The following is a 13,695-nucleotide window of genomic DNA, read 5'->3' as shown; positions in this document are numbered from 1 at the left end:
GCCTACGTCTCACAGGGTCTTTCCCGTCTTTAAGAAGCTGTACTGGCACCAGTGTTCTCCCTGGCGGCCCAGAGGGACGTCTTCAGTTCATAAAAAGGCAGCATGCAGACGTCATGAACAGAAGCGAAGAGGGCGAAACGGCAAAATAGCCAGGAAGGCCAACTTACAAGACACGGTTTGACTCAGACGTGTCCCTGACAGGCAGTGAACTAGGATGGAGAAGCGGGGAGAGAGGAGAGGTCAGAGGTCAGAGGTCAGAGGTAGGCAGCGGGGGGGGGGGGGGGTGGGGGCTCGGCAGGCCGACGGAAAGGCGGCACTCTTCGGGGATGGGCTGACTTCACCAGAAGCAAACAGTCTCAAGGCATAACTTAAAGAAGAGACACTTGGGTACACATGGAAAACAGGGAGGTTTGCCAGAGCACAGCTAGGGGGGGCCGTATACAGGGGCACTGAACCCAGCTGAAAGCCGATTGGCTCCCGGAATGCCCCCCACCACTGTCAGCCTCGCTTAACTGAGTGAAAACATCACTGTCGCACAAAAAGTAATTCAGAAGAAACGCACAGCTGCACAGTACTGATCATGAAATGTGTTTGCCGATTCATGAAATCTAATATGCCCCTCATCCTGTTTTCCTTTTCATAAGTCAATTTTCTGTAATAAGCCAAATTAGGTAATGTTTTAAAGGAGTGAATTTCAAACAGAAAGAGAAAAAAGAAAAAAATCACTTTGGCGAATGCGAGCCGTTGCTAAGATACTAAGAGGCTGGGCGCCAGGAAACAACAGAGAACTAGTGCACCTGCGACATCTCGTTCCGAAGGGGAGTTAAACGAATTAAACGAATCACATTAAGAAAAAAAAACCAAGCAAGCAAAAGAGCAGCGGCTCAACGTCATGATCAAAAGGCTTCAGTGCTGTGTGTGCTACAAACTCTTTGCTTACTCAGCACCAGACACAATCGCTCTAAAACTATTTAACGATGCGTTTTTGAGCTTTCTCAAGTGGTGTCGAAACAAAACTGTTATACGGGCTAAGAAATTGGCAAAAGAAAATACAGAATTCATGTCTGTACATTTGGACACCATTAAATAATATCATTACAGACCAGACTCAAGATAACTGCCCCCCAGGAATTACATCCTAGACCAAATTGGATGGCTCTTATAATAATTTCCATCGTATTACGCAAAATTATAATCTAATTGTGGCCAAAGCCTATAAAACTCCAGCCATTAGCTATGCATATGTAAATTATAGTGATACTTTATTAATCCCCATGGGGAAATTCTCTTTTCGTTTTATGCCATCTTGCTCTCCAAAAGACACACAGACATGCGAGATCAAGCTTGGGAGGCAGAGCTAAGGGTCAGGCACCATGTGGCACCCAGGGAGCCAGGGATTAAGGGTCTCGGTCAAGGGCCCACAGACATGTGCCTGTTTTACTGACGCTGGGGTCGAAGCAGCGACCATCTGATCACAGGCACAGAGGTTTAGCCTGCAAAATCACGTCATGCCAGAATCTCTAACACCTGGCTGTTTTCTCCTTGGCAAACTACTGTTTCATTCCCCAACTCACATGTGGAACATTTACCCAGAAAATATCTGCTAATCTAGGTCGAAGCTATTACCTGCACCACACTCCTTAAATTCCTTAAACCTTTCAAATATGAGAACACCTGGCCTACATTAAAGACACAAGAAGGCGTGGTTCACCAACCTGTTTAACGGTATAACTCGCTTTCATTTGATGCTCCCTACCTCCAAACTGCACTGAACTTGCGCCAAGATGCTTTTGCTTATTAAACAGCTTAACCTTATAATAGATCCAAACTGTAACTTTTCAGGTATATAAAGGCTTTTCGAGGTTGCCTCATGAACTACAGATGTATTTATTAGATTATACTAAATGTGAAAAATGGCTGTTATGTAGCATGTAATGAAAATATGGGAACTCTGTTGGTCTGCGTGTGTGAATATGAACGGTTTTCTTGAAGAGGGGTGAATGACCCAGGGCAGGGTTATGTGTGTTGGGCACTTACTGGTTCCTGCCCCTCTCTCGGAGGGAGTGCCTCAAGCCGGGGAGCCTATCGCGGATGTTTTCTTCCGGTTCCTCCGACTCCAGGCTTCGGTTACAGCTGCGGATGGTCTGCAGGATGTTGCTAACAGTTGACTCCTTGTTGGGGCTGTGCAGGCCGTCCTTCCCGACGCGACGCAGGAAGCGATCCTGCCCGCCATACTCCGTGACGAACTGAAGGGATTCCGGGAATCTCCGGTCAGGAGGGGCCCACACTTAAGTTGCTATAGCGATCAGTGGTAGGATGTTACGCCCCTACCTCGATGGAGTCATCCTGGGAGTCGAAGTGAGGCCGCAGGCTGATGAGGCTCGCGGTCCCGTTGAGGGCATCGCTGAGCTCCTTCAGGAAGACCCCGCAGAAGGGCACCACCTTGCAGCCGGGGATATTTAGGGCCCGGTTCACCACCTTCTTGTACTCGGACGAGGACTCATGCTGTGCCATGGCGTCTTTCAGGCTACGCATGGTTTCGATGTCCGACTGGTCCATGAACTGCCACATCTTTAAAACCTTACGAGACCTGTGGCCACGACAAAAGTTCGGAGGGTGAGCGAAAGGCCGAACTGCGAGTTTTTTCAGCTCAGTTGGAAGTTCTCTATCAACCTTCTAGGACTCCCCCCAAAACCCAAAACGACTGTAGCTCCACTGAAACCAGCCAAGAAAGCTCTCAAGATGTTACCGTAACCAGTCCCACTAAGAGCCCTAAAAAGAGTAACACAAGCCTTCCCCAAACACCTCATGACAACCCTACAGTTGACCCATACCTCACCTGAGCCCTGCCAAGAATTCCATCACCGCGTTGTAGTTGCCGATGTTCCAGCAGCACTTGGCCACGTGCACCAGGTAGGAGAAGACCTCCCTCTTCTCTTCCATGGAGCCGGCAGTCAGGATGAGCCAGGTCACCCATGAGCTAACCTGAGACACGGAGAACCGGGGACAGTGGTTGAACGTTGCATTTCTTAAAGGGTGAAACGCTGCACATTTAAACAACTTCTCTCATCGAAAGATCGAACCAGGTCCAAAGTATGAAGTATTCTCTTCTTCGGTTTGTTTATGAGAAATACAATTCCTACTGAGTTTTGCCATCCAAACAAAAACGAAATGAGAACGAATCTCGGGTTCATGGTTGGAATTTTTTTTAAGCGATTAAAAAAAAAAATGAACGCCCCTGAATTCTGCGATTCTATGAGAAAGCCAGTGGAAAACTCATAACGTGTTGTGTGGTCACTGCCATAGGGTGCATTTCAGAATTATGTGAAGTAAACACTTATCTCAACCGAATTAAGACCAAACCAAAATAGCCCAATTGTTTCAGCTTCTTTTGGGAAATGGAGGTTGGAAGTTCAGCATTCTCTGATTTCTCATGTGACAATTTAGGCCTTCGAACCAGCTATGGCTACGGGGACCGAGTTGGAACTGCAGAAACCCAGTTACCAGTGATGGAAGCTACGCTAAAAATGCCACTGGATATATATACCATGAAGTCTCTTGAGACAGAGAGTGATTCTTGTTGCTGGTGTCTCTCTCAAGGTAACGTCCTGCTATTGTCAGTCATTAGCAGACTTACAGACGTTAAATCCCAAATAATATATACAGCAAGAATATTTTAAGGAAAGTTAAGAATATGAAACTGAAAGTGGAGCCTTTTCATAGACACAGGGGCGATTCCAGACTTTTAAAGTGGGGGGGGGGGGGGGGGGGGGGGCATGAGAGCGGCTATAATTCCTAGAGAATGGGCAACCTTATCAATAGCTAATGATTTGTTTAGAATAGTTGAGTGGCATGGGAGGAGACTCTCCAGGGCCAATCAGCTTTCTGCTGGGATAGAATATAAACTTCAAGACACCAGTGTGGGGGGGCTCTCTATTGGGTTCTCTGCCAATATACCCAACTTCATTTCCACAACAGAGCCTCACTGGATGCCAATTATCCAACGCTGCTTTTGTTGGCAGTAACAGGTTTCACAAGATATTCAGAGGTTCGTTTTTACCTTTTTATTAAGATCTCTAATCGGAGCCGTATCTAACTGTGTAGCTACTACAATCAGTGGGCTTCTTCCCTGCTGATAGCATGTTTTTCTCTTTCATTTTATGTTAAATTCGGACACAGGAACCTGACCTGTGTGACCTTCTAATTTCCTCATATTAACTGGCAGTACAACTCGTTTGCTTTTGATGCATTTGTATCTATTTTAGCCATGGTATTTGCCTTGTAGTAAAAGGCCTCGTAACAATGAAGCCATGCATATCAAATACTCCCACGACCAAGAGAAATGTTCAACATCTGAAGATCTGATCAGACTTTAGACTCTTTAATACAGCCCCCTTTTGCATCGATGACAGCATTGCAGACTCTTGGCATTCTATCAAACAGCTTCCAGATGTAGCCACCTGGAACGCTGCTCCAACAGTCCTGGAGGAGGTTCCACAGCTTTTAGGCACAAGTTGGCTACCTGCTCTTACTCTTCAATCCAACTCATTTCAAGCCAACTCTATAGGGATTAGGTCAGGGGACCAGGTGGGGACCAGGTCATTTATCACAGCATTCCATCTCGTTCCTTGGTGACAAGTGACTACTTGCTGTATAAGCTCAAGGTGTGCTTAGGGTCGTTATTTGATTGGAAAACAAAGAATATCAATTCAAACTTTCGACTGGTACTGTATGTCCAGGGAAATGTAGACATTTCTATTCTCCAAATCCAACAGTGAAGTGAACTAAATATTGTCTATTTTCCAAAGCAATCCAAAACAATATTCAATAGTCATGGATTAATATGAAAGTACTGTACACAAAATCATTTCTTTCAAGCATCTTATCCAGGAAGATGGCAGGACAGAGTGGAAACACTTGGTTTTCCGCTGTTGTGCGGAGTCTCAAGCGCTAGTCAAAAACAATCCTATCACATAAACACTGAGAAGGTTCTGACCGTAACTCCTGGATGATGAGAGCACATCTATCTGGCCTTTTCTGGAAATGTCAGGCCAGGGAAAAAAAACAAAGAAAGCTAAAAAGAAGCATTTCCCATATATCATATTACACTTCTGTGAAGAACAATCAAAAATCCCCAGAGAAACCGAAGAGATACGAAAACAACCAAGAAAAGCATTTTCATGATGGTTTCCATGAATGCAGAGAAAAAAAAAAAGAAATACAAATTACTCAAACAAGGCTTTACTTAAACCTCAGCTGTCAGGAATGCGTTCGTCCGCTCCCGTGTGAAATCAAAGTGTGGCCCAGCATTTCAAGAATATGAACTAAGAATAATGATTAAGTAATACTTTCAGGAACCCCAAGCTTCTTGTTCAGCTAACAATGGGTGCTGTGAAATCCCGGCCTGGGGGAGCATTTTGTCCCCCGCGGTAAAAATAGGAGCTGGAGATACATAGGGCTGAACCTGCGTCTGCAACATGACACCGTGATTAAGCGACGCGGACCTTAGCTTTATTGGCATTACATCAGTGAGTCTGCTGTAATCCAATTTGGTGAGAAAATCCTCTAGCGGGATCTGAGGCTCCGTCCTCAGTCCCAGGACAGCAAAGGCATCAAAGCAATCATCCAGAGCAGCAAAGATGTATTCTACAAACGGGAAAGAGCCCGGGACGCGATCGGAAGCTCCACATCCTACCAGTTTATTACTGTCACCTATTAATAGGTGCCGCCTTCATATGGAAGGTGCCGTTCTGCTCTCACATTAAACTACATCATTTACGGTCCAGGGAAGCAGGGTCATGCCAGTAAGCTGGCAACTTAAATCTGACAGCTCAAACATGGGTCAAACCGGTTCTGGAACGTATAGGATGGCAATCGTTCTAAGCTCAGGAATAGGAAGTGACGCGCGATAGTGACTGAGAGGCTGGTGGAAAATCTGAAAGCCTGAAATCGCCCATATGGGATGCTGGTGGGGTGATTTGGGCTGTGGGAATACAGCCCCGAAGCACTTAGCGAATGTGCAATAGAGCAGCTCTCTGCATAGACTGACCCCAGTAAAGAGCAAACCTTTGAGTGTTGCGTTGCAGGACAATGTGTGGGAAACTCTAAAAAAAAAAACAAATAATAAAAAAAACCCTGTTCTCAGGTCAGTTCCTCATGGCTGAACAGTGCTTATTCTCCCAAGGCCGCTAGCTCTTGTCATCCGGCAGATAAAACAGAAGCTGAACGGTCATATCCATCAATGTCCCTGGCTGTCCTCTCGACACGAGCATGAGATGAATCCGATGACTCACTGGCCTCCTGTCTCAACAACCATCAGACTGCTCATGAAAATAACTATATTTATATACCGCAGAGCTTGGCTGTCTTACTGGACGGCGCCGGAAAGCTAAACATGACTTCAGAATCACTTTACGCCCCTAGAACCTCACGGTCTGGGCTTGTGAATGATGAAGGTTGAACATTCAAATGGTAAATGGAGCCCTTTACTGTCAGCCCATCAATGTACATGTACAGTAATCCGCCGGGATACATTCTGAGAAATGTGTTGTTAGGTGATGTCATTGTCTTATGAGCACTTACACAAACCTAGGCAATAGGGTCCAGCCTAAATAATGATAAAATCTACAGTATAGTAAATACATCAATCAGTAACATAGTTGTTTATCATTTATTATGTATCATTATCAAGTATTATACACTATACCTAATTGTTAGTGGTCTACTTTTTAACAACTGGCAAAGTAGTAGTTTGTTTACACAAGCATCACCACAAACACGCGAGTAGCGCATTGTGCTACAACGTTACGACATCTAAGATGTTGCTAGATGATAGGGATTTTTCAGCTGCAAATCTTATGGGACCACCATTGTATATGGCGACCGAAACGTCGTCATGCGGCACACAACTGTATACATTTGGGATGAAATATCATCTCCCTGAGCCCAAGGTGCTACACTTACACATTTACTAAACAATACACTACCACATGCGAACATCTACACACTGACCAGACAATAAACTTCACATACAACATACTATACAAGATAAGAGTGGAAAACAATGGGGCAGCAAGACAATCCTGCGCACCTCTGGGTTTCCCATCTTCTCCCTGCCGCTTACTGTGACAGTCGGGGTCCTAACAGGACATATGACTCTATAACAGCCATCTATAAAACTGCCTGTGGGCAAATTGCACTTTGGAGAGATATTAACCCCCGTGCACCAATAATACAAGAATAACATAGTAATGACATTTCAAATGAAGCGCTCAGGCAGTAGTGCTACGGTCCCGCCTGCCAAAAGGAGTAACGTGAGTCAAGTTACCTATGTGAGGCCAGAGAACCTTTGCCTTCTCAAACAAGCACCAGGTAATAAGCAGAAAATAATGTGACCCACATGTCAAAGAAATCAGAAGGTAACATCAGACATATGCCAGCACATTTGGCAAAATAAGTAGCAAAACTGCTGAAGAGGACATTTAGTTAAATCATCCATCCATCCGGAGGCTTACAAGCAGCACAGGGCATAAGGCAGAAGACGCCGAGGACGGGATGCCAGTCCACCGCAGGGCACACACACACATTCAGATACTACGTGGAGAACATACAGGCCAGGGGGCGGAATCTCACCACCGGCTTCTATGGTACGGTGTGACCAGTCCCAGTGCCATGAAGTCTCCCAACATCCCACACAAGAATCGCGTTCCAGGGACTCTGCCAATACTGATAAATTGACCGTTTGTCTCCCCATCGGCTGCCATCTCCAGTGTCCTCGGGCGATTTCCCGCAGCGATGCCACGTCTCACCTCATTGAACCGCGTGACCAGGTCTTCCACGGTGTTTCCCTTGCTGGTGCGGCTGGACACAGCCGGGGCGGACAACGAGGACTTGAGGTTTGGGTGGCGCCTGGGGCACTCGAGGGAGCCCAGGTCCCGGGTGAGGAAGCAGAGGTAGTCCAGGGGGAAGACGCGGCGGTACAGCCGCTGTTCCTGCTCCATCAGGATGGCGGCGATCTCCTCGGGGAACTGGATGAGGTGCCGCAGGTCCGCCAGCTCCTTGCTAATGCCTGTCATGGTGGACGGCAGCGACCCACTGCCCGCCATTGTGGTGCACAGTGGTCGCTCTGTTGGGTGAAACAGGGACAGAGAGGGTCATCTTAAATCTTACAAAGAAGCCAGAGAGGGCCAAGAGTACAGCATCGGCTTCTGTCGATGTACAGAGCAAAAAATCATGATCCATTCATCCTACGAGCCCTGAAGGTGCTCAGTAATCATTAAAGGTTAACCTAACATGAGAAAAGCTCCCTCAAAAGTCTCAAATCGAATCTAAAAACATCTATCCTCATTTTGTGGAAAACTGAACCGTATGGCTTAGAGGAGCACCTGGGTGGCAGCAGTACAAGTTGTCAATTGAGGGGAAATTGAATTGAAAAAAATTAAATTGAAAAAAAGGTCTCGCGACCCGAACTCTGTGTTAATGGGCCTTCAAGAAAGTGCTGTTCTCTTTAGCAAGGTGAGAAGTCTGTGAACCACGAGACTCCCGCATGGGGAGGGAGCCTGACGGCAGGGACGGCTACAGCGGCATAGCGCACAACACAAGACACATGAATCCTATATACTGTATATCCTATATATCTGGCCATTGTCAGCTAAGGAGAAAGACATGATGTCCAAGACAACCTGCCCCTTATACTGCAGGTCCCAAGAGACCCTGCAAAACGGGAAGAGATGTGCAACAAGAAGAGCAAAAATTCATACTCTTTGCTTGTTGCTTCCCGACTACCTGACCCAGCAGCGCGAGCGCTGGCTTGGCTACTTAGCACATTATTAAATAATTCTATGAATGGATTTGTACTTTTCCCAGGAATGAAAAGCTGTCGCACAGTTGACGGCCGTCAATTCCGGAAACTAAAAATAATAAGCGTGAACAGTCATCTGGCACGCGGGGTAGCGCGGACGCTAACGGCAGTTAGCTCCAACCCCCGAAAAGTCACTGCTGTGGTTCCTTAAACACATTCAGACGGACTTCTGTCATTACTGATAAAAACCCATTTGCCCCCTGAATGTGAGTAATGCCCTTCGCCCCCTGCAAACCTTCCTAACAGACATCAACAAACAGCAGTATCGCATGCTGGGAGCTCGTATGTTTCTTATTGTTGGTTGTCAGCTCCACCCCTAAACCATTAAATGTAATATGATAGGCTTGTTCCTTGTTTGTTGAAATAATAAAAATACTGTGCATTCAATTCCTACAAAACCCCAGCAAACGAGGACTAACGCAACCCGTTTCTGTAGCAACCTGGCATGTTGCCCAGGCAACGTCTCAGAAGGACCCCCATAACGAATATAACAATTTTATTTTTGATTCACCTTTCGCTGAACTTCTCGGAGTACATTAAAGAAATCAGAAGAACAATCACTGGCTCTCCATATGCAATCAAGAGGAAACTCATTTTTGTGAAGATATACAGTGGTTATAATTAGCTTTACTTAATTACAATACAGACAGATGTACAAGTACGTGCCGTGTAGAGAAATCATTACGTTTTTTCCAGTATTTCACTGAAAAATTAGTGCCCAGCGAGTCACTCAAAATCCAAAGAATTGTTTGTTTGTGAGATATACTCAAAATAATGAGTAATTTACAAGATGCATTTACTAGCAAATTGCTTATCATATAACTAGATATGCAAGGACATACAAGAATATGAACTGTACAGTGATTTGTAAAACTAATTAGTAATTATGTGAACTCACTATACAAACAACTTATCTTAGCATCAAAACAACTGGGCAGATCCGTAAATCTGGGAAACCCATAAGTGTGGATGTAACGAGCTTTGGATTATGTCCAAATCCTCCAATTAAAAGCATCATTTATTAATAACTACCTGGATTTCGGAAGTGGCGGAGATTTTAATTAATCTGTGATGTTCCAGGTTGTTCTGCACAGCACCACAGAGATTCGGAAAACAAAACAGTACTACTGTGCTTTTCTAATTAATATATCTAAAAAAAAACACCTGCAACTACGAAGGAATTACTTTAAAAAAAAAAAACAATGAATGGAATCCCATGTGAAAGGGAATCTCTTAAAATACAAGTACACTGTATTTTAACACTTAAAATACAAGTAAGCTAACCTGAGAGAAATGGCTGTTCACCTTCAGATAGAAATGAACTCAAGACTGGTTAATGATCTCTGGAGATACGGATTCCACAGAATTTGGGGGTAAAATTATTTACTTCAAAAATACCTGAAAAAAGGAAATCTCTCTCTCTCTCGCTCTCTCTCTCTCTCTAACGGTATCCATTTATTCTCAGTTTCAATTTGTCTCCCTCCTTGTATAATCCCATTCAAATTTATTCAATTATACTTTAATGCCGTACTTAACAGGACACAGATACTGTCAAATCACATACATGACACTGAAACAGCAGCTACAAACAGACAGGAAATTCCGTAAGCCGCGTGGTTAATGGAATATCAAACAATATAGCAATATAAATGATGCGGTCGATTACAATTTTCAAAACTGAACGCGGCCTGGGTTACAGATCTGCAGGCCTTAAGTGAGTCTGATGATTCTGGTGGATTGCCCCCCCCCCCCAGTAAAAAACCAGCAGTGTGAGGAAGCACCCCAACAAAAATAATAATCACGAACAGACCAGAATAATGGGGATGCTCAAAATCAAGAATAATCAACAGTAATAAATTAATGGGACAGCATTTTCAGGTCTGATGCTAAATTGCTTCTAGGAACAACTGATCATACCTAATATCTTAACAATAACAGGAAGAATAAACACCCACCTCCTATAAGAAAGCAAATGAAAAAATGTGCTGTGACACTATAAACATACTTACTGTCTATCTCCATCTATAAGGAAACAGGCAGATTATGTCACTATTACATCACGGTAAATAAACAGACCTGAGATGCTTTGCATTTCCATGACAAAAACCGAACTATTCTGCTTTCATGATGAAACTCTTATAATACTGGTGTCTATCTGTGCTTATTTTAAACAAGACACATCACAGAAGAGCATAAAAAAACTATTGGCTGCACCTACTAACATCAGCCCCCCCCCTCTCCCAACTTACGCTGCTAAGTCAGCCATGTTCAGACTCTCTCTCCCCCCCCCCCCCCCCCGAACGGTGACCCTTCGCATTCCCCATTACTGTGCACAAAGGGCAAGACCAGCTTCCGTGACATTCGGGCTACTTCAAGTTTGCCTTGCATCACCGTGGCAACATCCAGGTTATGACTCCACTGAGAGCCATTCCGAGCGCAGTCCCCAATTCCTACGTTGCATCTCACGTCCACAAAAACAACCACTACAAACCAGGCATGGACCTACAGGTGCGCAAATCCATGCAGGCAGCACAGGTAGCATCGCGCAGAAGCTTATGCATAACACAGGTCATTGAAAACAGAGTGTCTGGAAAAGAGTTCAACATGTGCCGTTTGCAATTACAGACCTCTGCAGGGAACCTTGAGCAAGATAAATGGCGCTGCATGTGTGTGTGTGTGTGTGTGCGTGTGTGTGCACGTATGCCTGTGAACCACTAAACAAATGACAACAATGACCCTGTGTACACATGAGGCGTTGACAAAGCACTCGCTGAAAGATTCTGTTACTTTGCTACCCCAAGTAATGAACGGAGTTTTAATATTCACTTAAGATGGTAAGATGGTGCCAACATCTATATTCATGCCTTTCCTGCAGATATAAACAAACAAGCAAACAAAAAAAAAACACACAGTACTCTGTACGTACAACAACAACTTTCATCCAGATCGAGATCATCGAAAAAGTGCAAAGACCAACAAACACTGAATAAAACTGTTGAAAGACAGCGTGCTGGTACATAGGCACACACCTCTGGAGAGAGTTCTCTGGTATCTATACACACACACACACACACGCACATGACATTCTGGATCGCCTGTCAAGCCGGCACTACATTACGACGAACCAACAGGCAATGATAACGGAGCAAAGACAGTATGACGGACGTTTGGGCTACGGAAAGCGCTGGTATCCTAGCAAATGGGATTAAGACTCCGCAGGCAGCTCTATTTCAGGCACATTTTACACCCTACGCGTGCAGCTGTGTCCAGACAAAAAAAATAAAAAAAAAACACCTGAATATGAGGAGCTGTCAAGCAGATCAACGGAGCTCTGGTTCAATAATAAATGAACCCATGCAAACGAGAGGTTCCCTGGGAGCTGAGACGTGCACTCACTGATCAGCCGGCAGTCAGTCCTCTGCGAGGGCTTCATCAGCCCGGGTGGGGGCAAGGGGGGGCGGGATCGTGTGTCCGGGCTCTGGCCGGTTCCGGGTGGGGTCCGCGCCGAGTGATTGCGGTGGCAGCTGTGTTCCTGCGAGTGTCGCTCACCGTGTCTCCTTGCCGCTAACTGGCCCCAAGCACACAAGCTGCGACTCCAGCAGGCTTCCAGTTATCGGTACGTGAAAGAAGCCGCCCGCACCGCTCCTGGGGGGCTGGGGGGGGGGGGGGGCAGCCACCTGAACACCCCCGCCCACCTCCCAACCCCTAGCCATTTAATAAACAACAATAAAATTGACAAGTGCTCACCACAGACTTCGCGGGGAGGAATAGGGGACTCGCAGAGTCTTTACTGAAGCTGGTGTCAGAAGCACGGAAGGGCTGCATCAGCTGGACCATTCAGCGCCGTAACCCATACTTGAAGCATGCGGCACGCCGTTTACTAAAACCCAGCGAGTTCCTCAAAGCCAGCAGAAGAACAGAGAAGTTGTCAGGTGACTCACGGGGCGCCGAAACAATGCCGACAGAGAGTCACAGCGACGCGGGTGCCAGGTAGTGACTCACTAAACTCGCTCAATAAGTGAGCGCACCTGGGAAGGACTGAGCAGGCAGTAAATAGGGGACTTAAAAAAACAAGGAAGGAGTGAAGAAAGAAGTCCTGCAGAACCTGAGAGAGGATTCAGGTGCTGTGGATCCTCAGTCCCGGAAGGACTCTCTCACTCCAGGCTCATTTGCAGGTACGTGCAGGCTAGCAGGCAGAGCAAAGCACAATATATTCTATTCGACTTCAAACAAAAAGAGGTCCAGGGGCTCCACAGCACGACTAAAGTACGATTTAAAGGAGAGGACGTCTGGTTTTCCTCACGCCGACCGGCCAGACAGTGGTTCAGGAGCACGGTCTGCAGATGGGCGCAGAACGTCAGGAGAGTGAAAACGATAGCCGTCCATAAAAAATAGAAGGCCAAACAAATAATTGCTTTGTTGCGTGTAAAGTGCAAATTAACCCGAAGCCATGTGAAGTTCACTAAACCTGCTTTGCAGCATCTCTCTTATACATGAGCAGCACATCCAAACCACCCTTAATTTGGATGGCCGCTTACAAAGACTGATCCTAAGATTACATTGACATTACCCAAGCCCTCTTGCAAAAACACCTCTTATTCACTAATTAACCTGTTACGAATATTCCCTTCAAGCCTAATTCTCCACCCTGCAAACAATCAGCTGCAACTGAATTACCATAGTGGATCCTGCTAATACCTGCAACGACCAGCTCGAGACTGGAAGCCGACTCTCTTGCAACTATTGGGAAGCCTCAATTCAGACAATATATGAGTTCTATAACAATCGTGCTATAAAAGGCAATGGAAACGTTTGGTATAGTTCCTCAAACTGGA

General features: G+C 45.6%; 1 protein-coding gene across 11 annotated transcripts in view; it reads right to left on the bottom strand.

The window, feature by feature from the left end:
* plce1 (phospholipase C, epsilon 1) overlaps nucleotides 1-13,695 on the bottom strand; it is a 69,507-nt gene that overhangs the window by 18,785 nt on the left and 37,027 nt on the right. For 6 of the 11 annotated variants that reach the window (XM_048988039.1, XM_048988041.1, XM_048988038.1 and 3 more), the window contains 5 exons: nucleotides 7,809-8,125; nucleotides 2,840-2,985; nucleotides 2,332-2,590; nucleotides 2,038-2,246; nucleotides 168-209 (listed from right to left, as the gene is read on the bottom strand). In XM_048988039.1, the coding sequence (XP_048843996.1) occupies nucleotides 168-209; nucleotides 2,038-2,246; nucleotides 2,332-2,590; nucleotides 2,840-2,985; nucleotides 7,809-8,125 (973 nt within the window). Of the gene's footprint in view, nucleotides 1-167; nucleotides 210-2,037; nucleotides 2,247-2,331; nucleotides 2,591-2,839; nucleotides 2,986-7,808; nucleotides 8,126-12,256; nucleotides 12,532-12,607; nucleotides 13,575-13,695 lie in introns of those variants that run through there. The other 5 variants (XM_048988043.1, XM_048988044.1, XM_048988048.1 and 2 more) reach the window with 3 other exon arrangements.

The sequence above is a fragment of the Brienomyrus brachyistius genome, chromosome 20 (assembly GCF_023856365.1).
Source record: "Brienomyrus brachyistius isolate T26 chromosome 20, BBRACH_0.4, whole genome shotgun sequence".
Lineage (NCBI taxonomy): Eukaryota > Metazoa > Chordata > Actinopteri > Osteoglossiformes > Mormyridae > Brienomyrus > Brienomyrus brachyistius.
This window is presented reverse-complemented; position numbering and strand designations above follow the sequence as displayed.